Raw genomic sequence first — 27,827 nt, 5'->3', positions numbered from 1 at the left:
TCCTGTTGATCTTTCAGGCAATCCTGGGAGGTAGATAGATGTAGGAAGGTACCTCAGGGAGGATAGGAATTTTGTCTGAGATCATGCAGGTTGTGAAGCGAGCTTAGGGGGAGGAATGTGACTCCAGGCCCCCCACCCATACTTGACCTTGGAGATGTCTTTTCCTACCCAGCCATGTGTAGTTTCTTTGCCATGACTGGTCTTAGCTCTTCTTGTAGGTGTGACAAATATTTGGCGGGTGAATCTGCTGTAAAATTATTTTAATCACGTGAAGACATGTGAACAGGGATCTGGCCCCGTGGGTCTCCAGGATGGTGAGCTCTGACACTCTGAACACCCTTCCCCAGCTGGCTGGCTCACAGCTTCACAGGGCGCCAGGTTCCTCAAGTATCCCATACCATGGAAAACAAAATCAAATACATTTGAGACTTTACATTCAATGGTTGTTTTATCTTCTACTATTCACGGAATAGCTGCCTCACACTTGCCACTTAACTGAAAGACTTAATCCTTCTTTTTAACATGTCTAGAAAGTACTACGCAGGATTATTGAAGAAACTTACGAAAAACATTTTGGATTGTCAGCTCTGCTGAATATGTCAGTTATATGGAAAGAAATTTGTGTTTAGAACAGTTGAATTAAGGCTTTGTGCTTTAAAAAGAAGTGTTATTTTGATTCCCATTTTAATAGGAGCTGTGGGTCATAATTCGGAAGTGTGAAATGATGATTCATCAGATTTATTAACTCTAAGAGAATGCAAAACAAGATTTTACCATTTTAAAGGATCAGAAAATTTTTGAAAAAGATGTCCCAGTGTAGACTTTCTTCCTTCGTTCTACAAACAGGTGTCAAGCACAGACTGCGTACCTGCTTCCTTGTGCAGGGGCAGAGCACAGATACTCCGGGCTTGCCCTGGAGGAGTGGCCAGTGAGAGAGCACCCCCTCCTCAAGACCTGGGCAGTGATAGTGTCTTCCAGGAGGTGGGATTTGGAGGGCTCTGGGGAGGTGACATTAGCAGAGAGAAGCCTGGAGGGGCCGAAAAGGGTGGGCCAGGCCCATGTTCACCAAGGGCCTAAAGGCCACAGTTAAGAAGTCTGGTGGCTGGGCCAGGGCCCCATTAGGAGCCCTCAGAGTGTACCAAGCACATGGCCTGATTGTCTATAAAATTATCTCCTGGGGGTGAGTGTTGTAACTCAGTGGTAGAGCTGGTGCCTGGCGTGCATAAGGTCCTGGGTTCAATCCCCAGTGTCTCCGATAAGGGCAAAAATTTAAAATAAAAATAAGTAAATCATTATCTTCTAAGGAATTCTTAGCAGACTTTGCTGGTACAAGTGGTTATAGCACAGCAATGTCTTTTTTGAATTGTTTGGCTATGTCTCAGTCAATGTTTATTTGATGATCAAATCTGTATTCCCATCTTTCAGAAAACTTAGGGGCAAATTATTGGCAAATATGAATCTGAGAGCCTAGATAAGGCTTGTTTCCAGGAAACTAGTCTTTAAAAGGCTAGTGAAGAGGCCCAAGTCTTGAATTTAAGGGTCTCTGGCCAGAAGCCACGTTCAAACACTCGGGGTTAACTTGGTTCCCCTCTGTAACCTCCAGCAAGCTGCATTTCATGAAGCTGTATGCTTACAACAGGTCAGCGGTGTCCTCAGCGGTGTCCTCCTTCACCCCGTATTATGGAGAGGGTTCCACACATATGCTTTGAGGTGGACATGTCCCAAGATTTCAGCACGTGTCTGAGGTTTGGCAGTTCTGGGCCCAGGAAAACAGGGCTCCCGGGGGTGTGACTCAGGCCTGCCTTTTCTCTTGCAGGTACTGTGTGCGGTGGCTGAAAGTCTCAGGCCTGTTTGTCTTTGTGGTGCTGTGCACTGTGAGTACCACGACGCCCCCAATTCTGCTGTCCGCCTGCAGAGCCCGCATGGGCCTCGGGCCCGGTGGCAGGGCACCGGGGGTGTGGGGCTCACACATTTCTTTGCAGGAGATGCTGAGGGGTGGCAGTCTGGGGGAGGCCTGCTGTTGTCCCCAGTCACACGGGAGAAGGAGTTAACCTGTCCCCCTGGGTCTCAATTCTCACTTTACATGGCTTGCCAAATTCTCTTTTCAACCACACGCAGTAAACATTCTTTATTTGTGTTGTCAAATTAGCATTCATGGGTGGCCCCAGGAATGCCTCAGTGCCCCTTTGAGATGGTGCCCAGCTGGACTACCCTGTTTTGGGGGAGTGAAGTTCTGTGCTTGCCTCTTCTCTGGAGGCTGCCCTGATTCAACTTGCCTGTACATCCCCAGGGAGGGCTAAAGGGCTGGAGGCGACCTGAGTGTGCTGTCTGACTTGAGGGGTCACGAGTTTCACTGCCAGCATCAGTGTGCGGTGTGCTCTGGTGTGGCCCTAGCTGGGATCACTCTGCTGGCACTCAAAATTTATTTGCAGAATGAATGGGTGTGAGGCCCCCATGTTTGGCTATGTGTCTGTGTGTGTGTGCACACGGGTGTGAGGTATCTGTACCTGGCTATGTTTCTGTGTATGTGCATGCCTGTGTGGGACATGTGGGTCATTGGTGGTCTGTGACTATTCTGAGATTTGTGTGTGTGCCCAGGGAATTATTTTTGTGTTTGTACCTGGTTTTAGCAATGGCATAAGACAGTTTGTGTGGGCCGTTTTGGGAGACCCCAGTAGGTGGTTGGTGTGTGCTGCTGTGACAGGGTGTGAGACTGTGAGTGAGAAAGGGATGGGTGATTACCTGTGCCCTGTGGACTCCGGGACTTGGGTGGCTGTGGCTCTTGTCTGTAGGTGGCTCATGATGACAGTTGTGCTGGGTGCCCTGGGTGACTGGAAGCTGTGTGCGTAACCACATGCAACTGTGAATACATGGTCCTCATTTTCTGTGTGTGGGAGCATGAGGATGGGGGCCACATGTGCAAGATTGAGTTCCTCTTCTCAGTGTGATGTGTAGAGAACAGTGTTGCAACTCAACAGTGCAAAGGTACGTGAAGTCAGTACTGGCTGCAATGAATTGAGTATAGGCAACTCTTTAAGAACCCACAAAGGATGGGAGTAGTGACCCAGAGAAAGGAAATCTATGCATCAAAAAAAAAAAAAAACCCAATTACGTGGAATGCTGAAAATTTCATGAATTTGATTTTTTGGCTACCAGTTTGCTCCCCTATTTCCTACTCACACAATTGTGTGGTTCTGAAGCCCCTGCTGCTTAGCACAGCGTGGGAGCTAGGTGCACTGGGGTTTCCAAGGAGGAGGTCAGGATGAGCCAAGTCCCCTCTGATTCCCCCGAGAGCTTCCCTGAGCTCTGTGGCTGGTCCTCTGACTTCTTCTGGGAGTTGAAAACGTCGGTGATTTGTAGGCGCAGCCAAAATGGAATTTGAGGAGTTTGTTTTGAACTTCTGTAATCTGTTATCTCATCATCACTTTAATTTACTTTGTGATGGTGCATAAGATGCTTTGCAAATTCCCCAAGCATGTGCTCCCTCTGTCAGTGGGTTGGAGTCCCTGCTCTCCATTATGGGAAAACCACATGTACCCACCTCCGATGATTTGATTTTATGGCTTGGTATTTAATCTTTAAAATTGGCACCTATCAATAATCAAGGTCCATTGTAGCATTAAATAGTATAATGAATCAGAATTTTCTCTTTCTAATATCTCAGAGGAGCTACTTAGAGTAAGCTGGTGAATTGGGGCTACAGCAAGCAACACCGTCTTCATACCCCTGTTTTCAACTGTCATCGCAGTTACTTACATCCGACTGCTCTCATAACCACAAGTCTTTCGTGAAATGTTTCTGTTATAGGTTTTATTTAGCCTGTATCCAGATCAAGGGAAGTCCTGGCAGTTGTTGGTGTCACCACTGGAAAGCTACTGTATCCAAACCTACTCTGAGACGGACAGTCGCCCATTGTTGACTCACAAAGTGAAGAGATTCGAGAACTAGAACTATTGTAACTGCTGCTCCAGGTCCCAGCACGGGCGATCACTGTTCCTCCCCACCCGAATTTTGGTTCTCCAAGATGTTTGATGAATGATGAGGCCGCGGGACAGAAGGGGAGGGGCACTAGCGAGACTACAGTTGGTGGGTGGTGGTGGTGAGGTTTTCCATGGAAGGGTGACAGCAGCCAGACGGTGCACTCTGGTTAAGGCCAGGCTTCCTAGGGCTCTTGGACCTTGGTCTGTGCCCCCTTCCCCTCCCCCTGTGTGTTTCAGCTTGTGTGTTTCAGCTTGATCGATTCCTAAGTTCATTGGTTCTTTCCTTGGCTATGTCATCGAGTCTGATGATTGCTTGGTCTCTCACGCTGTGTGCTCTTGCCTTTTTGTAGGACTCCTAATTTGTTGTTAAAAGTCAGGCATGTTCTGTAGGATAATAGATACTGTGTTGTTGGCTCGGGCTGCCATCACAGAAGACCACAGCCTGGGTGGCTTACACAAGACATTTATTGCTCACAGTTCTGGAGGCTGGACATCTCAGGTCAGTGTGTGGGCCTCTTTCTGGCTTGTAGATGGCTGCTTTCCTTCCTGCTGTGTCCTCAAAGGGCCTCTCTTCTGTGTGTGTGTGTGTGTCTGTCTGTCTGTTGCATAGAGAGTGAGCTGGCTCTCTGGTGTCTCTTCTTATAAGGAACTAATCCTCTCAGATCAAGGCCTCACACTGGAGGTCAGGGCTTCAACATATAGATATGCGGTATGTGGCACTGAGGGAAACAGCTTTAAGCTCAGAGATGAGCACACCTGAGCTTCTTGTGGTGTTAGTTGGGGAGGTTGGTGTAAATTTAGACAGAGGTTGGCCATGTTGTAGTCTGTAGTTGCCTTGGTAACCCTTAGTGCCTCAGTCCCTTGGAGTTCTTGGTCTCTCACTATCTGTCTGCCAGACCCTGCGCTGTTCCTACCCCCTACCTTAGGGGTAGAATGACCTTTCCCTCTCACCTGCCCTCTGCTGCTGGGGTTCCACTGCACCTCCAGGCTACATACCAGATTTGCTGTGCTCCCCCTGCAAACTCAGGCTTTGTCAGGGGTCCCCCCCCCCATTCTGCCCATCTTCCCTGAGTACCTGCTGGGATTCATGGAGAAGAGCCTATAAGAAGAGGTTAACAGCTCTATTCTGTAGCTCCCAAGGGCTCCCCACTCTTATACTAGCCCACATCTGACCTTGAACAACTTAAACATTTTCTGATTTAATCTCGCCTGCTTCTGTGTGTGGTGGTGGCACCCGTCCCAGAGCAGCCTTGCTCAGCCCCGTCCCTCCCTGCCGGCAGGGGCCTGTCTCACTCTAGAATCCAGCTTAGGTGTTTGTGGTGCATCCTCAGTCTTGATGGAATAAGACATTAACTTATATCTGTCCGTCTTTCTCTAGTTGTAAGTGTGGGAGGGGTGGGTTTCCAGCTGTCTGCACTGGGATATGTGCCCTGACACTACAAGTCTAGAGCCCGAGCCCCTTAGAATGGACATTTAGATCAGAACCTCTAAAGCTCTCAGTCCTGCTCAGAGCATAGAGTCAGTGGCAGGTCCTGGGAGGAGGAGGCTGGGAGAGGAGACAGGTGGAAGGGGAGGAGGCCCACGAGGAGGAGGGGAAGGAGGCAGCTGTGGCCAGTTCCAGTATTTCTTTTTTTTTTTTTCAATCTTTTTTTTAAAATTGAAGTATAGTTAATTTACAATGTCGTGTTAGTTTCTAGTGTACAGCAAAGTGATCCAGTTATACACATATATATATTCTTTTTCAGATTCTTTTCCACTATAGTTTATTATGAGATACTGAATATCGTTCCCTGTGGTATACAGTAGGACCTTGTTTTTTATCTGTTGTATATATAGTAGTTTGTATCTGCTAATCCCAAACTCCTGATTGATCCCTACCCCACCCCTAACCCTTCCCCTTTGGTAACAGAGCTCCTTGGTTCTTTTATTTCTTTATTTCTTTGTTTATTTTTAATTGAAGTATAGTAGATTTACACTGTTGTGTTAGTTTCTGGTGTACAGTACAGTAGTGTTCAGTTATACATATATACATCCTTGTCCATACTTTTTCATTATAGGTTACTATAAGATATTGATATAAGACATTGATACTGTAAGATATAAGTGTATACAGTAGGCTCTTGTTTCTCTACTTTATATGTAGTAGTTAGTGTCTGCAAATCGCGAACTCTCAATTCGCCCCTTCCCATCCCCTTTCCCTCCTGATAACCATAAGTTCCCTCTAGATATATGCCCAGGAGTGGGATTGCTGGATCATGTGGTTAGTCTATTCCTAGTCTTTGGCAGAATCTTCATACTATTTCCCATAACAGCTGCATCAAACTACATTCCCACCAACAGTGTAGAGAACAGATCATTTTGATTCATTTTTCTACCTCCACCAGCTTTCTCTGCTGGATCAACATGACTGGGCACTGCTGTGTAGAATCCACAGCCTCCAGATCTCGTGAGAGTCAGCTTGGCACAGAGAGAAGAAGCCTGAGTAGTGCAGACATCTGGGCAACACACCAACCCCAGATGTAGGAGCGGAGGGGCCGGGGTGTGGTGGGGGCATAGGTACCATGGCAGCTGCACTTTGAGGGGAAGGAGCCTCTTGTCCTGATAACTCTTCCCTAACCAAGAGCCTTCACATGCTTTGAAGGGATTTCTCTCTTCTCACTGCAGTGGATGTCACTGATTTAGCTGATTTTGGATTTTTTAGCTCAATTCTCTTTGTGATTTCTCATCGGGCGCCTTAGGGTTCGGGCATGGATGCAAATTAGATCATCTGTTCGTTCACACAGCTCTGCTGTATGCTGCTCACCATGGCTCCAGGAACTGGGGCAGGAGTCTTCTGTGGCAGCTAAGAGCGGAAGCAGGGATGATAATAGTGGGAGGCACCACCTAGACGTTAAGCCAGAGGATTCGGAACACGATTAAGCAAAGTGAAACCACTTGAGCAGGTCAGGGGTGAGGGGCTGAAGAAGCCAGGAGCCATCAGGACGGCAGTGCGGGTGGAAGGCACATTTCCTTGTGCACCTTCGGAGGAGGGTGCTCCTGGGGAGGGTCGGGGTGGAGGACACTCCAGGCCTCTCCGCCTTGCCTTGTGGTTCACCTTGACGCCGCTCCAGCCGTGAACCTCAGCAGCCATGCAGACTCCACGTTGCTCCAGGTGGACCTGGCAGGGGCCCTGGTGGCCAGCGGCCCGACTCATCTCGAGAGAGAAGAGCACTTGGCGGTGGAGGTGACCCAGGCGAACGCTCCAGGCTCCTGGCGGCGGCGGCCCCAGCAGGTTACACTTGTAAGTTAACTTGAAAGGAATTGTAAAAACTCGTTTCATCTCCATAGAGTTTCCTTTTGAATGAATTGGATGGGAGCAGTATGGTAATGACACCACTGTTAGGCAAACCTTTGTCTTTGAGATTCTCTTGTCTCTAAGTGGATTATAAAACTGTCACCATTTCAGTAAAGTCAAGCTTTTGAGGTTTTTTTTTTTGTTAATTCAGAGTGATTTTACTGGGCAGTTCAGGGAAACATTATTTGAAAGTGTAGTTAAACCTGGGCCTTACCTCGGGGTGCGGAAGATACTCCAACCCCACGGTTTGTGGACATGTGGCTGAGACAGCCTGGTTTCCCTTAAAGAGCTTCTACTTCCACAGCAATGGGACCTGTGCTCAGCATCCAAGCAAAAGCCATGAGTGCACATCCTGCAAAGGTTCGGAGAGCCAGCAGTGGTATTGTCACTGTCCCAGAGCCCAGACAAGGCCCGGCTCCTCTCTGTGCATCCTGTTTTGTCTCCCAAGTCTTGGCTTCGGTGATGCCCCTAGGTTACCATGGTGACGTCTGTATGAAGTTGTATCCCTAGTTCCCAGGTTTTCCCTATTACAGCTAAGAGAAGGCAACCCGGCTGGTACACAAGGCTGTGTCATCCAAAATGCAGTGTCTGATGGGTTCCGACACCCATCTCATTTTTCTGCCATGCACAGCAGGGTCCCCAGTGCCAAAGTCTCATTATGAACAAAGCTGCAGTTTCATGGATGACGGCGGATACAGCACAGACATTCTAAACCGGTTGTTCTGGCCATGGTCTTAGGACATAAACTTACCTTCCCCGCCTGCAGCGCACGGCACCCTGGCAAGGGCTCCCCGGTAAAGACGAGGTGGGCACACTTCTGTCTGCTCCATTGGTGATCTTGCACGGAGGATGGCATGGCCCTTGCAGCCTGCTGACACAGTTGCCTGCCCTTGGGTGTGTGTCGGACGTCCTTGCTCTGGAAACACGAAGAACACAAGAGATCTTTAGGGAAGGATTTTTTACTGATACCCTGTTTCTAGCAGAGAAGTGTTCAAGAGAGCTTTTGTTCTCTCATTCAGGCTTTGACCGGTTTCATAGTTCCTATTTCAGTTTCTTTTATGATTTGTGGGTGACAGGACTCCTGTCCACCCACTGAAAGTTCCCTGGCCCCCCAGCCCAGCTGCCTGCCTCTGCCCGGCCAGCCCCTGCCTCCCTGCACACATCTGGCCCCTCTCAGCTGGCTTCTTTGCTCCCCTGCTCCCGACCAGAGCGTGCGGGCCTGCAGCAGAGAAAGTGCAGCTTCCAGCCCGCCCTCCCACGGGCGCCTGTGCGTGGAGAGGTTCCTGCCTCCAGTTTGCAAACAGGAAGCAGTCCTAAGCAAGCCTTTCTCGTCAGTTGCTTCCAAGGGCTCAGAAGAAGCCAAGTCTCCAGTAATATGCAGTGATTTCCTTTTAACAAGTCGTATTTACTTCTGTACCTATATTGCTATACACAGATGCTGTATTTCTACTTCGGTGTGCTTTTTCTTCAACAAAGCCCTGTAGATGGTGGAAATGCCAGCTCCACACCCCCTGGCCATTTCTGATGTCTCTGTGTGAAAAGGCCTCGTGCTCCTCTTTCTCCTTGTCTTGTTCTAAACGAGTACCTACACTGAGCAGTGCTGGATCCCAGGGGATGGCTCAGGTTCAAAGCCTTACTAGGATTTTACCCTTTGACTTTGACAGATCACTCACAACTGGACGGTATTTTTAAATCCGAGAAGAAGTGAGCGCGTGGTGGTCAGCAGGACCTTTGAAGTTCTGAGCAGGTGGGTCTCGGTAACTGGGGGTTCGGGGAAGCTCCTCTGGGACGTGCTCGCTGGGAGAAGGGGGACCCACGGGACCCTGTTGTCAGACGAATTGCCAGATCAGTTACGGACTTGGATGAGATGTTCTTGGGTAGACAGTGAACATAAGGTGGTGGCCAGGTGTTAGAACCACACGTGTTGGAAAGTAAGAGGACCGAATGCAGGGTCTGTTTTGAAGCAAATTGTATTTTACAGCTGATGCTTTAAATTCATTGATATCTGCAATGGGGAATTCTAGGAAATTCTAGGATTCTTTTTTTTCTTCAATGCCACTCCAAGTTAATCTGTGCTCTTGGTTACCGTATGAGTTTGCGAGGCTTGCTGTAACAAACACCGCAGCCTGGGTGGCTTTGACAGCAGGAACTTATTTCCTCGAGTTGTCGGCAGGGTCAGCCCCTGACAGGGACTGAGGAGCTCCATCAGATGGGCCTGGCCGCGTGGAGGCTGCACCAGCATCTCCCACAGCTTGCCTGTGCTCAGGGCTCCTCATCTGCCAGGTCAGGCACTGTGCTGAGTCACTCTGCGATCAGTTCAGGCCATGGTTCCGGCCATGGACGACTGGAATTGGGGAGTACACAGAGGGAGCAAGCACTATAGTTGATGTCCAGTCTGTTTCCTTCACCGTGGTAAGACCTTTGCTCCATTCTGCAGGGAACCTGTTTTCATCAGCATTCGAGTGTCCCTCCAGCAGACCCAGATGGTTCCTCTTTTGCTGGCCCATCAGTACCTCCGTGCAAGCGTGGAAGCACAAGTGACCATCGCTGCGGTCATCCTCACCGCGGTCTACGTGCTGATTATATTTGAGGTAATTTGCGTGTCTGCTCTCCGGGCTTTATCTGTGCCCACAAGTAAGTGTATTTCGAACATGGTGGGCACTTTGGATGGGCTCAGTTTTGCTTCTTAATCAAATTGAATTCGTCTTTCCTAAAAAGTACCTTCATTCTAGGTGGAAAATTGCTATGTGCTGGAATATTTGCTGAATCTTAGCAATTGACATATGCAAGATGAGTTTTGGCGGGGAACCAGTTATACTGAGCAAATTGAATATGCACACGATTTTCTCACCCTCACTCTGCTGCTCACACCAAGTCTGACCCTGAGGGGACAAGTGTTGAACCTCTCTGAGACTCAGGGTCGTCTTCTTTCTGTAAGATGGGCATGTTAAGATGCCCCTAGCTGCTTCATAGGCTTGTGTACAAGATGGGAACCTAGGAGACCTTGGGTCACATGTGGAGAATTATTATTATTTATCGACTCAGCTAATGAGCCTTTTCACAAAAGATCTCATGTCCCGTAAATTCGATGTTCCTGGGCAACTCTAAGTGTGGCTATACCTTCAATAGTATGAGGCAAAGCGCAGACGCTGCCTGGGCTGGGCAGGTCCACTGTTGGCTTAATTGTGAAACCAGACTGACAGAAACACATTGACGGGAGTGTTGGCTCCAGCGGGTTGAGCCTGAAGGGTCAGGAGAGCATGTGACTGTGAGGCGTGTTTCTTCTCGAGCTCAGGACAGGGATGAGAAATGCTCTGGAGCGTGAAGGAGATGGCCCGAGGGAGGAATGGCCGGGACGGTTCCCCAGGATTCCCGCAGTTGTCTGGTCTGCCTGTGAGGAATGTTGGCTCCAGGATGTTGAGCCCCAGTTGTCCAGCAAGGTGCACTCGTTGGCTTAGTTGCCATGTCTCTTATGTTTCTTTTATTCTAGGACAGCTCTGTTCTCTCTCTTCTTCTGTTTTCCTTTCAATCAATATTATCATTGTTTCAAAGCTCCCATGACCACAAACACACTCTGTGGTTTTCTAGAGGGACTCAGAGACCCAGAGACTCAGAGGCAGCCGCGCTCAGGCCTGGGGTTTGTTGCCAGGACCAGCAGTGGGGAGCGGCCTGCCAGGCAGAGTCTGGAGGAGTCCAGGAGCAGGCTTCTGAACGATCTCCTCTCCAAGGGGCTCCCAAGAACATGCTCCTTCCTCCAGCGGACGTGCTTCTGCCCACGGCAGGCTCCTTGAGACTCAGAACCCAAGGATTTTGTTGGGGGTTTGTCACAAGGGCACCCTCAGCCCACCAAAGTCCCAGCCTCCCAGAAGGAAGGCAGATGTTAACCATAAATCACATTTCTGTACCAACAGTCTTGGCACCCTGGTGCAGCACCGCGCGGGGCTCCAGGCCCACAGAACAACCTTATCACTTGGTAACGCAGGGAACAGCTCAAAAGCCAAGTCCCCACGTGTCAGCCAAGGGCTAACCCTAGAGCAGGCTCTTCTAAAGGCCCCTCTGATGATGACAACCTCAGGCCTGCTAGGTCTTTGCTGCGCCACCAGCTAGCTGAAAAATCAGATTCTGTTGTTCTGCAGGATATCCCGCACCCCGTGTTGCCTGAGGGCTTCCTTAGGGGATTAAGTTTTCGCTCTATTTCCTACGGATTACAGTTTGGATCTGAAGCCCTCAGGTTCAGTTTTGGGGCCCACAGATTCCACAGGTGTGCTGGGACTCAGGGAGGAGGAGAGTGATGCTTGGGTGTCCCCCTTTCAGGAGCTCTGAGATTGCTCAGTGAGCTTAGGTGGTGGCGGCCCAGGCTGTTCATTGTCACCCTCCCTGCTACTTTTGCTGCTATGGTTTTAACATCCCCCAGGGATCACGGCCTGACTCAGTTGTTTCATTTGTATTTATGATAAACTTTCTGTCATTCCATCTCGCGAGTCGTTCTGTATTGAAGAACTTTCTTCCACCCAGTTTCATTAATGTGAAACACACTTCCTGCCAGAGACATGAGATAAATTATTTTTAATTATTGATTTTCGTAGTAATGAGCCACTTCCAGTGCTTTCAGTGGTATCCACTGAGTTATTTTGTGTCTTAGATTTTTCTGACTGTCATTTTGGATTTAATATATTCAATGTACTGTAATCAGTTACAATCACTAGTAATTTGAAAAATACAGCCCAATGCCAATTTATTTTTGAAAAGACATTCTGTTATTCTAAGGCTTTTTTGGTCTGTTTTTAATAATTGTACAACCTTTGAAAATTACATAATTTATAAATGTTTATTAATTTTTCATTAAATGACAGCCATTATTAATAGCAATTCAGAAAAACCCCTTTCCTTCCCTGCTAAAACCATCCTGAGGTTATTAAAGTCCTATAAAGAGGCCAACTCAACATGGCTTATACCCTGACAGAAACAGTGGATACGTGAGAAGAAACTAGATATATTGTTTCATCGATTATATCTCATGAGGGCACCCTTGGACTCCTTGTAAGTCAGGTGAACTGGTGCCCCTCCGGATAAGGCAGTGCCACCCCCACCCCTCCCCCCTCCACTGCTGCTCTGTATTCTAAGGTACTGGCTATATTATCTATTTTAAAGCCGTTTTTTTGTTTTGAAATAATTACAGATTCACAGGAGGTTGCAAAGAAATGTACAGGGAAGTCCTGTGCTCCCTTCCCCAGCCTCCCTCAATGTTAACGTGTTACACAGCTATGGTTCAATAGCAAGACCAAGAAATTGACATTCGTACAATCCATAGAGTTTATTCAGATGTGTTCCCTCTGAAAGTCCTGTGAAGCAACATCCATCCCTTTTCTCACCATCCCTAAGACCTGGAAACTGCTAATTTTTCTTCTCTATAATTATGTTATTTCCCCAATGCTTTATTGTGGACTATTGAAATGTATATCTTTTAAGTTTGGTTTTTTTTTTCACTTATCATTATTTCCTGGAGGTTCACCCAAATTGTTGCTTATATCAATAGTTTGTTCTTTTTGATTACTGAATAACATTTCATATGGTTGGAATGGTTTGTTTAAGCATCTATCCTTTGAAGGGCTAAAAAAATCTGTGTGTGTGTGTGTGTGTGTGTGTGTGTATTGAGCTATTATAAATACAGCTGCTGTGAACATTTAAAACTCAACATTAAAAAACATGAAAATGTGTTTTAAAAACATTTTAATATGTTCTTTGTATATTCTAGATGTAAGAACTGTTAAATATGTGGTTTGTAAATATTTTCTCAGTCTAATTTATAAACTTTTCCTTTTATAGATTGTGCTTTTGGTGTCAAGTTTAGATTTTTTCCTATGTTCTTTCCTAAAATTTTAATTGTTTTACTTTTTACATTTAAGTCCATGATACATTTATTTTAAGTTAGTTTTTTCTAAGGTGTGAAGTTTAGGGGGAGATTCATTTTTTAACTTATGAATGTCCAGTTGCTCCAGCATCATTTATTGAAAAGGCTATCCCTTTTGAATTGCTTTTGCTCTTTTGCTAAAAATTCATTGTGCATATTCATGTGGATATATTTCTGAGTTTCCACTGATCTATGTGTCTTTTTCTTCCACCAGTACAACACTGTCTTGATTACTACTTGATTATCATAAGTCTTGACAATGTTAAGGGTGATTTCTCCCACTTAAAAAAATTGTTTTGGCTATTCTATAGCCCGTTTCTTTTCATATACATTTTAGAATGGCCTTCCACTTCACGAACGTGGTATATCTCTCCATTTAATTAGGTCTTCTTTGATCTTTTAAAAAAATTTTTCATCACACAGATCATGTACATATTTTGCTAAATTTATAACTGTGTTTCCTTTTCTTTGGGATAATTATAAATGATGTTGTCAATGAAAAATCAATTAATAATCAAGTTGAAAGAAAAAAGAGAATTTTATTTGAGCCAAACTGAGGATTAGAACCCGAGAGATGAACTCTCAGAAGCTCTGAGAACTGTTCCACCTGTGGAAGTCACAGTCATATACGTTTTTGAAACAGAGGATCCTACATCAGAATGACACGCTGACATTTTATATAAAGTTCACCACAGATGTGTAGTCCAGCTAAGCACATTCAAAGTGAGCAGTAAGTCACTATGGCCCCCTACAGAGTCAGGAAAGAATGCTAGTCTTTTCAAAAGTTACATTGCTAACACCAGAAGAAAGGGAGAAAAATTGATCTTCAGAGTTGAGCAGGCACTGCCATCTTTGAGGGGCTCTGGGTAATGTGTAATGCAGACGCACACGGCCCCTTAGAGAGGGACAGAGGAGGCCCAAAGGGAAACAGAAAGAGAGGATTTTATGTTTAAATTTTCTTGTCTTGCCTTAACATGTAAATTTTATTTGATCAATTTCTCCTTTTTTTATCATTAATCTTCCAATCGAAAGTATTATGTGAGCAAATATTTGGTCCCCCAGTGCCAGAGTGATTGCTTACCTGCCCTGGATCCGTCGTGTCTCTTGATGCCAGGTCTTAGCAGCTTGGTTCTTTCCTTCCTTTAGGAAGTTAGGCTCGTAGAATAGGACTGATCATCAACTCCGGGTGGCCCATAGGACATTCCAATTTTACCCTGTATGTGCATCGTGCCCATTATCTTATCTAGAACTGTAGATATGATCAGTAGTTTCAAGTCATTTAGGCATCATTATTTTAGTTGGGATTTGGATATGAACCAAGATGCCCAAGAGATTATTATTCTGGAAATTATATAGAACACAATCAGTATAGCTAATAAAGTCATAAGCGAGATTTAAGCCATCCCAGAGCTGAACCTTTTACCTAAGATTTCACCTAGGCTGGGAAAGGGATCTTTCAATGCAGAAATTTGATTTTCCATGTGTGTCATATGAGTCATACTAGAGAGCTCATCTGGTATGAAAATACAATATTCGGTTTATATTATAGCGTAAGTTCCCCTTGCAAAGTGGTTTTAAAAATCAAGAGCCATGTGGTTTTGCAAAATTGCTTTCCCATCATAGGGACCTCAGAATTAAGTAAATTAATCAAATGTAGTAAGCAGACATAGAGATACATGTGGATGGGGAAACATTTTATAGTCAATACATTTTATAAAGCAACCCTAGTATCTAATATTACTTGGGTTAGAGATTTAGGGATGATCTGTAGTGTTACAATGGTTCTGCAGTCTCTTCAGCCTTTTGACCAATGAAGACTGATAGATTTCTGAGTATATCTCTGTTAACATATATACTCCTGCATTAGGCACCAAGATTCCCAAAGGATTTTGCCACCTGGCATCTTGGTATCCTGCTCACATGGATCTCTTGACTCTGTAATTGGGAGAGAAAGGAGGTGCCTCTATCTCTTTGTATGTAGATGTCCAAGTAAGTATAGACCTTCTACCTTCCAGCTATTAAAAATTTATGTGCTCACCCTTGGGTCAATTCCATATGAGACAAAACCTGGTGGAGTGCAAGTGATCCCTCCCAGAGTGCTCTCATGGATAACTTCATCAATTGGAAGTTTGTTAGCATAGTATTAAACCTTAAACCTTGATCACTTCTCCTGTAGGCTTTCCGAAAGCCATCTGTACGGTATTTGACATAGGGGAGTTGCTGGCACAAGGTACTCGTGTTTTTCTCTTGAAGACGTTTGTTAAGTAAGGGACAGAGTTAGTGGGAAGATCCTAGAGTGGGTTGTGTCAGTTCTCAGGACCAAGGATAGTGTTAGTTAAGGCATGGACACATTTATACATTGGAGAATTTGGACCTGAAAGGTTAGACGAGAGGAAGGTCTAAGTATGAGGGGGCTGTATCAGTCTTGTATTAGCCAAGGAATTTGATGACAGATCCAACAGTTGATTAAATATAGCTACCTCCAGTAGCTATACTTGTAACAACTTTACTAAAGAATTTTCCTTCCATCTTAAGCATTGGGGCAAAAGTATAGGTAGAAGTAAAACAGTAACTTTCCATTTTGGCAGAGAGATAGACATTTGGTAAACAGTGCAATTGACCAGTGGGTTGAGTCTTACAGGCTTGGTCCAGACTCTGGGGTCAGGTGTCTGCTACTGTTGTCATCTTCTCATCTTAGCTTGAGGATGCTTGTCTTAGCTGAAGTCAGGTGTTAGAAACAGGGGTCAATGTCCATCAACAGATGACTGGATAAAGAAGTTGTGGTATATTTATACAATGGAATACTACTCAGCCATAAAAATAATATAATAATGCCATTTGCAGCAACATGGATGGACCTGGAGATCGTCATTCTAAGTGAAGTAATCCAGAAAGAGAAAGAAAAATATCATATGATGTCACTTATATGTGGAATCTTAAAAAAAAGACAAATGAATGTTATTTACAGAACAGAAACAGACCCACAGACATAGAAAACAAACTTATGGTTATCAGCAGGGGAAGGGAGTGGGAAGGGATAAATTGGGAGTTCAAGATTTGTGGATACTAACTGCTATATGTAAAGTAGATAAACAAGTTTCTACTGCAGAGCACAAAGAACTATATTCAATATCTTGCAGTAACCTACAATGAAGAAGAATATGAAAATTAATATATGTGTATATATGTGTATGACTGAACTATTTATTATGCTGTATACCAGAAATTGACACATTGTAAACTGGCTATATTTCAATAAAAAAAATTGGAGAACCCCCCCTCCAAAAAAAAAGCAAAGAATAAAGAAACAAGGGTCAAAGCCCATTCAGGGTGGAAGGGCCTTTATAAAATGAGAGATGTGAATCTGTGAATTTATGTCTTTCAGTTTGGCTGCACACGGATTAGTTAATAATACCTGATAAGATCCTTTCCATCATTGCTGCAAATAATCTTTCATTTGATTTCCTTTCCAATAAACAAAATTTCTAGGTTGTAATCCGTGAGTCTTAAGGTTTTTGTTCCTTGGGATCTTGCTATAAAAGCAGATTAATACTATAAGAAAACTTTGTCCTTTTAACAGAGAAAAAAACCCAGATTTTAGTTTTGTGTTATTTTTACCTTTAATATTAAAATTCACTCATTTAATTAAATTTGATCTAATCTTAGTCAGTCCTGACTATGCATAAATTCATTTTTCAGGGTTTCTTTAAGAAAAGTAATATCTAGAAATGTGTCACTTCATAGTAAATCTTTCAATAAGGTCCAAAATAGATGTATTAATAGTCTCAAAACATATCTAGTGTCTCTGTAATAGGAGGTCAAAAGTAGATAAACCTAGACTATGTTAGCAAGTAATGTTTCATTATTTTATCTTACTAAAAATGATCTAGAAAAAGACACTATGAACCATCTACAAAACAGAAACAGACTTGCAGACGCAGTAAACAATCTTACGGTTACCAGGGGAAAGGGGGTAGGAAAGGATAAATTTGGGAGTTTGAGATTTGCAAATGTTAGCCACTGTATATAAAGATAGATTTAAAAAGTTTCTTCTGTATAGCAGAGGGAACTATATTCAATATCTTGTGATAACCTTTAATGAAAAAGAGTATGAAAATGAATATATGCACGTATATGCATGACTGGGACATTGTGCTGTACACCAGAAATCGACACATTGTAACTGATGGTACTTCAATTTAAAAAGTGATCGAGACATTCAGTGAATTTCCATCATTCAATTTAGTGGAATTCTAAAGTTTTAAGTTACCAAAATCTGGAGAAACTGTTTTTAGGTAGATATACCATAAAACATCATTATTCTTAAAAAGTTCAGCCAAAAACTTTTGTCTTACTTATCTGTATTTTAATTACTTATGAAAATATTACCATATTAAGTTAGTTTTGTTTCTGACACATTTTGTAACACAGATAACGTGAGCTTATTGACTTTCAGTAAAACCCAGGTACAATAAAAGTATTATACCTAATGTTGATGACTCTATAGACATGTTTATATTAATTAAACCATCAACTTGAACTTGTTTTATTCATTGAAGATTAATCATAGATCACGTGCTCCATTAAGAATCGGGGCTGCCATGAGTGCTCAGAGCACACGGTGATCTTAATATTGTGCATCCCTGGCAAGCAGACTTTACTTCGTGGTTGTAGTGGGATCCCCTGTAGGCTTTCTGCATGTCACGAGGATTGATCCTCAGACACTTAAGCTCGGTTCTCAGTTGACTGAGAATACCTTGTGGATAGAAGGAACAAATGCCCCTCTTCAGAGCGGAGCAGGCTCAGTCTCTCATTTTGCCATCAAGCAGTTTGTTTAGATCCTATATCCACAATCTTCCTAATTTAAGCCAAATTAAAAAAAAAAAAAAAGGTCAGCCAACCCAGTTCACTCCAGAGCTCCCCCTAGTTCCTGCCTAGGAATTTCTCCCCAGATCTCTTGCTAGGAAATGTACTAGTACCCCTTTAGGACTCCAAGTCCCAAGAAAAACCACTTGAATAAAATTCAGGACATCATTTAAAACAATATCTTGATACCAGGAGAGCTCACCAAAGCACCTGAGGAATACCGAGACTGGTGGGACTCTAAGCACCCATTCAGGGGACTCCAGGCGTCTTCTGCTGGTTGCCTCTGATATCCTGCCAAACACGCTGAACAAATGTCTATGGAAATTCAATTAACAATCAAATTAAGATGAAAAAAGAGAATTTTATTTCAGCCAGACAGAAGATTATAACCCAATAGACAGACTCTCAGAAACTCTTGAGAACTGTTCCACCTGTTGAAGTCACAGTCATATACATTCGCATTTCAGAAAATGAATATTCATCTTGGAGACAAAGGATCCTGCATTGAAATGACATGCTGACATTTTACATAAAGTTCACCACAGATGTGTAGTCCAGCTAAGCACATTCAGCGTGAGCAGTAAGTCACCATGACCCCCTACAGGGTTAGGAAAGAATGCTGATCTTTCAAGAAATTACATCAGAAGAAAGGAAGGAAAGTCGATCTTTACAGTTGAGCAGGCAAAGCCGTCTCTGAGGGGCCCTGAGTAATGTGTGATGCAGACAGGGAGGGAGGGAGGAGGCCCCAAGGGAAACAGAGAGAATTGTATGTTCAAATTTTCTTGTCCTGCCTTAAAATATAAATTTTGTTTCATCAGCACTGGGCTTGTATTTTGGTTTCCATTTTTCTTATTGTTGGTATATGTAAATGCGTTTTGTGTATGTTTGCATGTTAATCTTATATCCTGTTATTACTGTATCATTAGTAACAATACTAATAATATTTTTACTTACTAGTTCTTGGAATTTTGGGGGTAGTAGATTCTGTAGTAGCTTTCTTTTTAAATCTGATGTTTTGTATTTTTTCTTCTTGCTTTTTTTGCAGTGGCTAAAATAAAGAGTGGATATCTTTGCCTGTTTTTGATCTTAAAGGGGAAGCATTCAGTCTTCACCATTAAGTATGGTGTTAGCTGTAGGTTGTGTAGGTTTTCTTTATGAGATTGAGCAAACCCCTTTCTTTTCCTAGCATACTGAGAGTTTTTACCATAATTGGGTGTTGAATTTTGTCGGTGACTTTTTTTGCATCAATTAATTTTCTTCATTAGCTGTTTGATACGGTGCTGATATGATTTATTTTAGAACATTGGACCAGCCTTGCATACCTGGAACAAATCTCTTTTCTAATGTGAATATTTACTACTATAATTTTCCCTCTCAGCACTTCTTTAGCTGCATCCTACAGCTTTTGATTCGTTGTGCTTTCAGTTTTATTGTTTTATTTAGTTTTGTTTTTTAAATCTCCCTTGAGACTTCCTCTCATAGATAATTTAGAAGTGTGTTTTTAAATTTCTAAATGTTTAGGGATTTTCTTGTCTTTCTGTTATTGAATTGTGGTTTGACTAACTTATGGTCAGAGAACTTATTTTGTATGACCTCACTTTAAATTTTTTTTAACTTTAATTTAATTTAATAATTTAATTTCATAATTTAATTTTTTATTGAGTTATAGTCATTTTACAAAGTTGTGTCAAATTCCAGTGTAGAGCACAATTTTTCAGTTATACATGGACATACATACATTCATTGTCACATTTTATTTTTTTCACTGTGAGCTACCACAAGATCTTGTATATATTTCCCTGTACTATACAGTATAATCTTGTTTATCTATTCTGCATTTTGAAATCCCAGTCTATCCCTTCCCACCCCCAGCCCCCTTGGCAACCACAAGTTTGTATTCTGTGTCTATGAGTCTGTTTCTGTTTTGTATTTATGGTTTTTTTTGTTTTGTTTTGTTTTGTTTTTTTAGATTCCACATATGAGTGATCTCACATGGTATTTTTTTTTTCTCTTTCTGGCTTACTTCACTTAGAATGACATTCTCTAGGAACATCCATGTTGCTGCAAATAGCATTATGTTGTCGGTTTTTATGGCTGAATAGTATTCCATTGTATAAATATACCACATCTTCTTTATCCAGTCATCTGATTTTTTTATGTTATACCTCAGCTTTATAGCCTATCTTAGTGAATATTCTATGAGCTTAAAGTAACATGATTTTTTCCTGTATTATACACTAACGTAACTTGAAAATAGAAACTACAAAATCAGGCCAAGCAATAACCTGTGAAACCCCAAGACTGCCCTTTTGTTGTGCTTCTAGTTACAGATGATGGAGGGTGTCACAGAGGGGTTAAAAGACGGGTATGTTCGACCATGTGTTCTGAAACTCCTATGCTTCCAGAATTCCCTTGGTGCACCCCACCTGGGGTGGCTCCACTATGAGGGGAGGGATGGATGCATACCCCAGCCCTTTCCACAGAGTCAGCATTGCAGCGTTCCTAAGATGCACTCTGGGAATCTATTCTAGGGGTAGAATTTGCCTTAGGTGCGGACTCAGAAGTTATCTTGGGGCAACCTGAGGTCTCTATCTTCTGTGGGCAGGTGCCCTCAGGCTGTGTTGCCACCTGAACCCCACTTCACTCTAGGAGAGTGAGTCTTGGGGTTGCCTGCAGACCCGCCCACCTGCCCTTCTCTCTGCTATTTCCAGCTGCTCTCCATACGTGCTCCCTGATCCCTGTTGACTCACTCTGTGATAAGTGTCACACATCACTTTCTAGTGTGCCATCCAGTTCACATTAGTGTATCGACTGCTGGTGTTCAGTGTTGATTCCTGGTGCCTTTGACATTACCTGAAACAGATTAATAAGTATTTATTACACAAGACAGTTTCTAGAGCACCTTTAAGTATGTGACCGGGGGCTGAGGTCCTGCTCTGGGTCTGGTCTAGCCTGGCTCCTGGGAGTGGGAGCACCATTGCCTCTACCCATGAGTGGCTGCCGTGGTTCAGTTTGAACATTTAATAGCTTGATGGGATGAGATCATTTCAGGGAATTCCTTGGCGTATGTAAACTTCTGGCCCTGCAGGTAATCCTTATTGGCACTTTTATTTTTAACCTGAGGATTTGGTGCTGTATTCTTCATCCTTGCGAAATAACTCTTGTTGAAAGCCCCAAGAATAAAATTGGACTGATCTTCCTAATTCTTGAACTTTGCATCTCTAATAGGGCTTCCAGAGATTTCCAAATGTGATATCCTAAAAATCCCGTTATCACAGCTAGGCTTCTATGCTCATACTGTATAAAGTCGTATCAAAACAGTTTGACACTGTCTTAATGAAAAATATCTCACAACATAAAGGATATAGGACTTTTCCCCCCTGTGCCTTTCATCCAACCCCTGTAATTAGTTTGAAGAAGGATTGCCTTTCTGCTCCTTGCTGCTGGAAACACAGTTTTTTCGTGCCCTTTCGTTCACCTTACCTAATTGAAGCAAAATGACGCGGCCTTTGTGTGAGATTGTGTGTCTCATTGTTGGACCCTTTCATATTTAATCTAGGATTTCACGTAGCATTTGGTTCAAGAATTAACTGTGGAGTGCAATTCAAGAAACATGCATAGAGAACATTTTTAGTCGTCCAGGGGATCTCTACTTTAATTTACAGAAATGGGAAGTGCGTTTGGAGAGAGGGGAGGTGCCATGTTTCAGAGTGCAGCGCACATATCACAATGCTGTTTCTCAGTGGAAACTTCCATATTCGGTTTTCCTGATTTTTGTCCTTGTATTTTACATGGCTGAGTTTAAATAACAGCCGTGGCTAATGGTTCTGCTCTCCAATTCGTTTCCTTCTATCTGCAAGTCTCTTCCTACTGTTGAGACTATTTATACACCCAGTATTGGGACTCACAGAACAGATTGCTTCTGGCAGCGTCTGGCAAACTTTCTCTAGCAGACTCCATTACCTTGTTCCACAGGTACCTTTCCTTTTTTTTCTTTTCCCCTCAAATTAGACAGTTCAGAACTGCAGGAGAGCTCATGGGTTATGTAACACAAGCCCTTAACAGACAAAATACGCTGAATTGAACAGACGCGTTTGCAACTGAAGGAGTTGACATGGGCGTAGGTCTTCCAGCCATGCCAGTTTCTCCTGACAAGTTCACTGTCTGATATTTCAGGGTTTCTCAAAGTGCTTCTTTAGTAAAGCTTCCGGTATTTTGTAGACTTGTCTTGAAGAAGGTGTTCTAGCACCCTCAGCTTTTCTGAACATGCAGTCAGTCACCTGGATTGGCTTGTTTGCAGCCAGATCAAATAAGAGGGGTGTGTGTGTGGGGGGGTGGAACACAAAGGAAGCCAGAGCACAAAGAGCCACAGTAAGACCTGAGGGCTTTGACTTCAAAGAAAATGATGATGTTGGTATTCAGCCGGGCTACCGTGTGTGGGTAGAGAGGGGGAGCCCAGTTCTGAGAATTCTGTGTGTGTGAATAGGACCCCCACCGCGACCCCATTTTATAAGTGAGGAAATGGAAGCACAGAGAAGTCAAATCACTTGTCCAAGTCCTTGAGGTGGTAAAGATGGAGAGAGGGCTGGATCCCTGGTGGTCTGCCTTGGGAGCTCAGGCTTCCCTGCAGGCTGCATAGCTTCTCAAGGAGCAAGGAAGTGTCTGTAGCCAGAGCGGGGAGAGCAACGTGAGGGGTGAGCAAATATCTGTTATGCACCTGCCATGGCCTGCCTTTGTGTTTGACATAGAATAATATGTTCCATTATCCAATTCTAAAAATATCAGAAATAAAGATGAATAATGACTCCTCTCCCTGCCCTCAACCCAAGACATCCACTTCCTAGTCTCCAGAACCTGCTTGTGACCTTATAAGGCAACAGGGACTTTGCAGATGTGAGTAAATTAAGGACTTTGGGAGATTATTCTATCCAGGTGGGTCCATTTCCCTGAATCAGGGTAATAGAGAGGTTTGGGGTTTTGTTAGTTTGTTTTTGGTGGGGGGAGGTAATTAGGTTTACTTATATTACTTATTCTTAGAGGAAGTACAGGGGATTGAACCCCGGACCTCGTGCATGCTAAGCATGCACTCTGCATACCCTCCCCCCACTAAGCCTGTGTTGTTTTAAGCCACCTGGTTTGTGAGGGCAGCCCTAGGAAATGAACACAGGAGCCTCCCATGAGGGAGATGTGACACTCCTGTTTCAAGGTGGAGAAGCTACAAGGGGCCCGGAGGGGGTAACTCCATGCAGGTCCCAACCGTGGTAAGTGGGAAAGGCGGGATTGAGCTCAGGTTCAGCCATGTCGAGGCGCCTTCTCTGAAGAGGAGGGTGGGGGAGCCAGCGGATGCCTCGTGGTTACTGGGCTGCAGGGACAGCTGAGAGAAGGTATCCCAGCCTGGCCTCCCCAGCCTCCTGACCCCAGTGTCCCTGGCACGTGCAGTGAAGTGACGACTCGCTGCTGTATGCAAGAGGAAATCTGAGGTTCAGAGGGGGCTTGCCTCAACCCCGAGTCTGATGATCAGGCAAGGCCTTACCTGTAATCAGAAATAAACTGAGAATTCGAAAATCGCACCTCTTGGGAAGTGATGGAGGTGTTAGCTATCTTGATTGTGGTGGTGGTTTCCGGTGTTACACATCTATCAAAATTCATCAAATTGTACACCTGAAATACGTGTAGTTTACTGTACAGGAACCACACCACAACAGAGGTGTTTAAAGAAAAGAAGATCTGGCTGCTGTGAGCTGGAGGGACCCACTGGAAGGACATTTGGGCTGGTGTGTGTGAGACGGTCTTGCTGCCCTTTTTCATTCTTTCTTTTTTGTTCTCCTCTGATTGGGTTGTTTCGGAGTTCCTGTCCTCCAGGCCACTTACTTTATCTTACATTTGATCTACTCTGCTGTTGATGCTCTGTTGCATTTTCCTTCCTAGTCATTGGATCCTATAGCTCCAGAATTTCTGTTTGGTTCTCTTTTATGATTTTTATCCATTTGTGAATTTTCTCATTTTATTCCTGTGTTGTTTTCCTGATTTCATTGAGTTGTCTTCCTGTGTTTCCTTGTAGCTTGTTGAGTATCCTCAGTACAGCTATTTCCAATTCTTTATCAACTGCACACAAAATTCTGTGCCTTTCAGTTCAGTTATTGGAAGACTGCTCTCTTTTGGGGATGACATATTTCCTAGATTTTTTGTGTTCCCCGTAGTTTTGCTTTGCTCTTTTCTCACTGGAAGTAGCAGACACTTTCTCAAATCTTTACTAGTTATATTCAGGTGGGATATACTGTTTGTTGGTCCTGTTATTTATACAGGAGGCTTTCTCTGATCTGGTATGGACACACCTGCTGCTCTCATCTTTATTATCTTCATTTTTATTGAGGTATAGTTGATCTGCAGTGTTGTATTAATTTCAGGTATGCAGCAAAGTGATTCAGATACATACACACACATACACACACACACTTTTTCAGATTCTTTTCCATTTTAGGGTCTTATTACAAGATATGGAGTATAGTGCCCTGTGTAATACAGTAGGTCCTTGTCATTTATCTATTTTGTGTATAGTAGTGTGTATATGTTAATCCCAAACTCCTAGTTTATCCGTCCCCCCTCCTTTCCCCCTTTGGTAACCATAGTTTATTTTCTGTGTCTGGCAGGTCTGTTTCTGGCTTGTAGATAAGTAATAGATTCCATGTATGATATTTGTCTTTCTCTGTCTGACTTATTAGTTCATTTAATGTGATCATCTCCAGGTCCATCCATGTTGCTGCAAATGGCATTATTTCATTCTTTTCTATGGCTGAGTAATATTCCATTGTATATATTCATGGTATATCTTTTTCTACCCTTTTACTTTCAAACTATTTGTGTCTTTGTTTCTAAACAGTGTCTCATATAGTATATTCTTGCATTATTTATTTTAACCTTTCTGCCATTTTTTGCCTTTTGATTGGAATGTTTAATTCATGTACATTTAACATAATTGCTGATGAGGTAGGGTTTATCTGTCATTTTGGTATTTATTTTCTGTGTCTTGGCTGTGTAAATAGTGCTACACTCTTCTTACTCCTTCTTGCTGCAGAATTCGTAAGCTTTTATGGCTTCTCTGGTCCTTACAACTCACCAGGCTGGCTGCTGGAAACCTCTCTTTTGTTTTCCAGAAGGTGGTGCCACTGCTCCGTTTGTGGCTCTCCCTGGCCCACAGACCTGGTCTGTTTTCTGATGGCACTTCATTTACCGTTGACAGGGAGCGCTCGCACTACCCCCCCCCCCCCCGCACACACACGGGGCGGCTGCAGAGGCAGGGGAGGGGTGTCACAGGCACCTGTGGGCCTGGGGGGCGTCGGAGGGTGAATTTCTCCCAAAGGTTCCTTGTAGGACTTCCTGCTGAAGTGCTGAGTGCAGGAACTGTGTTCCTTAATGCCCTTTGATGTTCTTGTTTGGCCCCTTCCTTTCTCCCTCCCCAGTCATGGAGGCCCTGCCTGAGCGCTCTGGTGCTGGCGGGGAGAAGCTGCTGTCGGGGGAGCACGTGTGCGTCGCTGTCCTCCCCCATCAGCTGGTTCGGCCCCATGCGGGGTGGCCTTGGGGGAGGGGCAGTGCTGGCCAAGTTCCTCTCACCCTCTCCAGTGTCTCCTAACCCGTGTTTTTTCTCCAATGATGTGCTGAAATCTCCTCCCAAGAAGGCTGGACTTCTCCAAATTCTCTCTTGCCTGCAGGTGTCTGCCCAGGTCAGCACTCTCCAGGTTTTCCCTGACTGTGGCCAAGGGCGAGTTGGGGCGGCACTGCTGGCTTCTGCTGGCTTTGCAGCTTTGGCCAAGGTCTGTCTGCTTATTACTGGACGCAGAGGTGAGCGAGCCTCCTCCCAGGCTCCTTGGCATATGTGCTGGACCCTGCTGCTCCTACAGAGACACTTTTCTTCATGGACAGATGCCTAGTTAGCTGTCAAAAACGGGGGACAAAACGGAGGGACATCTCATGCTGCCGTGATGCTGACATCACCTCCCAGTTTGCTTTTAAATGTTCAGAACCTGAGATGGGTAACTAATGTTCTTCCTTGAGCCTCTTTGGTAAATGGAAGGATAAAAGAAGTGCTGGGAGACCCATCAGAATAAGAATGAGGTGCCTAAGTGTCTGCAGACACGCGGTACCCCCACGGCTCCCATTTCTGCCTTGTGATGTAGTGGCTGCTGGACACTGTTTGGTAAATGGAAGGATAAAAGAAGTGCTGGGAGACCCATCAGAATAAGAATGAGGTGCCTAAGTGTCTGCAGACACGCGGTACCCCCACAGCTCCCATTTCTGCCTTGTGATGTAGTGGCTGCTGGACACTGTCCCCAAGCCCGTGCGTGCTATGCATGTGTGCCTTGGGCTCGACAGACCCCACATGAGCTGGGAAGGGAAGTCTGAGAGCCTTTGCTTTGTTTCATTTCAAGTAAACTCTTTGCTGGCCTGGGGAGCAGTGGGCAGCAGGGGCCCCTCTGTTTGGGGAGGGGCTGCTCACGCAGGGCGGTGCCTGTGTCTTCTTGAGCCCCTTCCCTCCCAGTGCCCTCGGGCAATGGCAGGAGCCAGCTGGTCCGTAGTGACAGGGCCGGCAGTGAGGGTGGGTCTCCTGGACGTTCCTCAGCTCTGAGTCCTGTGTTTCTAGACACCCCGGAGAGTGTACAAGTGGTACAGTTCTGGGTCTTGAACTTGATGGCACACGGCCCTGTGTATCATAGGCATTACGGCACCCCCAGGCTGCATCCAGTTGAAAGCCGTGTACCAGTCACTTCTCACTGCCGTGACGTTGTGCGGTGAACGTGGGCTTTGTGATGCTAAGTAAATCTCAGTACTTCTCTGCATTTCACTTTCTTCGTCTGCAAAACTTAGAGAGCTCTTCAGTTTGTTGTGAGAGACAAACAGGGCGGTGTGGGCGGGGCATGGACTGGCTGTCCCTGGAGGTGCCACCCTGGCCCGCCATGTCCAGCTGTGGGACCTGGGCCAGCTCCTGTTTTCCTGCACTGGGTCCTGTTGGACCACAGGTTAGTAACAGGGCTCTACTTCCTGCACTGCGTGCCAGGTCGGTCCTGCTTCTACCCTCCCTTGTCTCCTAGGAAGAGGGTGTTCTGGCCCCTTTGCAGGTGGTGGGCCTTTGTCCCTCTGCCTTACTTGTGAATGCAGCCTGGTCCTTTGGTTCTTGGTGGACCGCCCGCCCTCCCCTTGTTGCTGCAAAAGTGGCCTCTGCACCCCGAAAGCCAGATTGAGACTCGGAGACAGAGTGTTGGGAGAAAAAGGACAAACAGCTTTATTGCTTTGCCAGGCAAAGGGGAGCGACAGTGGGCTCTTGCCTTAGAGACTGAGTCCATCTTGGGGTTGGAGCCTTGAGGTTTTATAGAAAAACTGGATGGAACCAAAAAGTGATAACGACCAGGGCGGTTTACAGGGCAGTGCACTCCTCTTAACCCCAGTGGCTCTTCCTTCATGGAGGAGTTTCGGAGGGTCTGTCCTTCTTCTGAGATTATCAGCCCATTGTCTCCTTTCTGGTTAAAACTATTGAATGTTTGGGAGTTGTTCAGCATAAAAAGCAGTAAGGGAGGGAAAGCAGATTACAGCATTTCTTAGTCAGAAAGAATCAGCATCAGGGAAGGCAGTTTGTTTCCTATTCCTTCACCCTATGAGGTCAGGCATGGTTGCTCCCCATGCCCTGGATGTAGGGATGTGAGCAGAACGCACCCCTTCTTCTTGCCTCTGTGGCAGCACGTGT

The 27,827-nt window shown here is 44.7% G+C and overlaps 1 protein-coding gene across 1 annotated transcript in view; it reads left to right on the top strand.

The window, feature by feature from the left end:
- LOC116285931 (P protein-like) overlaps positions 1 to 27,827 on the top strand; it is a 186,513-nt gene that overhangs the window by 38,888 nt on the left and 119,798 nt on the right. Inside the window, exons 5-9 of the mRNA XM_072940872.1 lie at positions 1,817 to 1,874; positions 3,808 to 3,877; positions 7,091 to 7,260; positions 8,979 to 9,061; positions 9,752 to 9,905. Of these exons, the coding sequence (XP_072796973.1) occupies positions 1,817 to 1,874; positions 3,808 to 3,877; positions 7,091 to 7,260; positions 8,979 to 9,061; positions 9,752 to 9,905 (535 nt within the window). The remainder of the gene's footprint in view (positions 1 to 1,816; positions 1,875 to 3,807; positions 3,878 to 7,090; positions 7,261 to 8,978; positions 9,062 to 9,751; positions 9,906 to 27,827) is intronic.

This window comes from Vicugna pacos, chromosome 17, assembly GCF_048564905.1.
Source record: "Vicugna pacos chromosome 17, VicPac4, whole genome shotgun sequence".
Lineage (NCBI taxonomy): Eukaryota > Metazoa > Chordata > Mammalia > Artiodactyla > Camelidae > Vicugna > Vicugna pacos.
The sequence above is the reverse complement of the archived record's forward strand: the minus strand, read 5'-3'. Positions and strand labels throughout refer to the sequence as shown.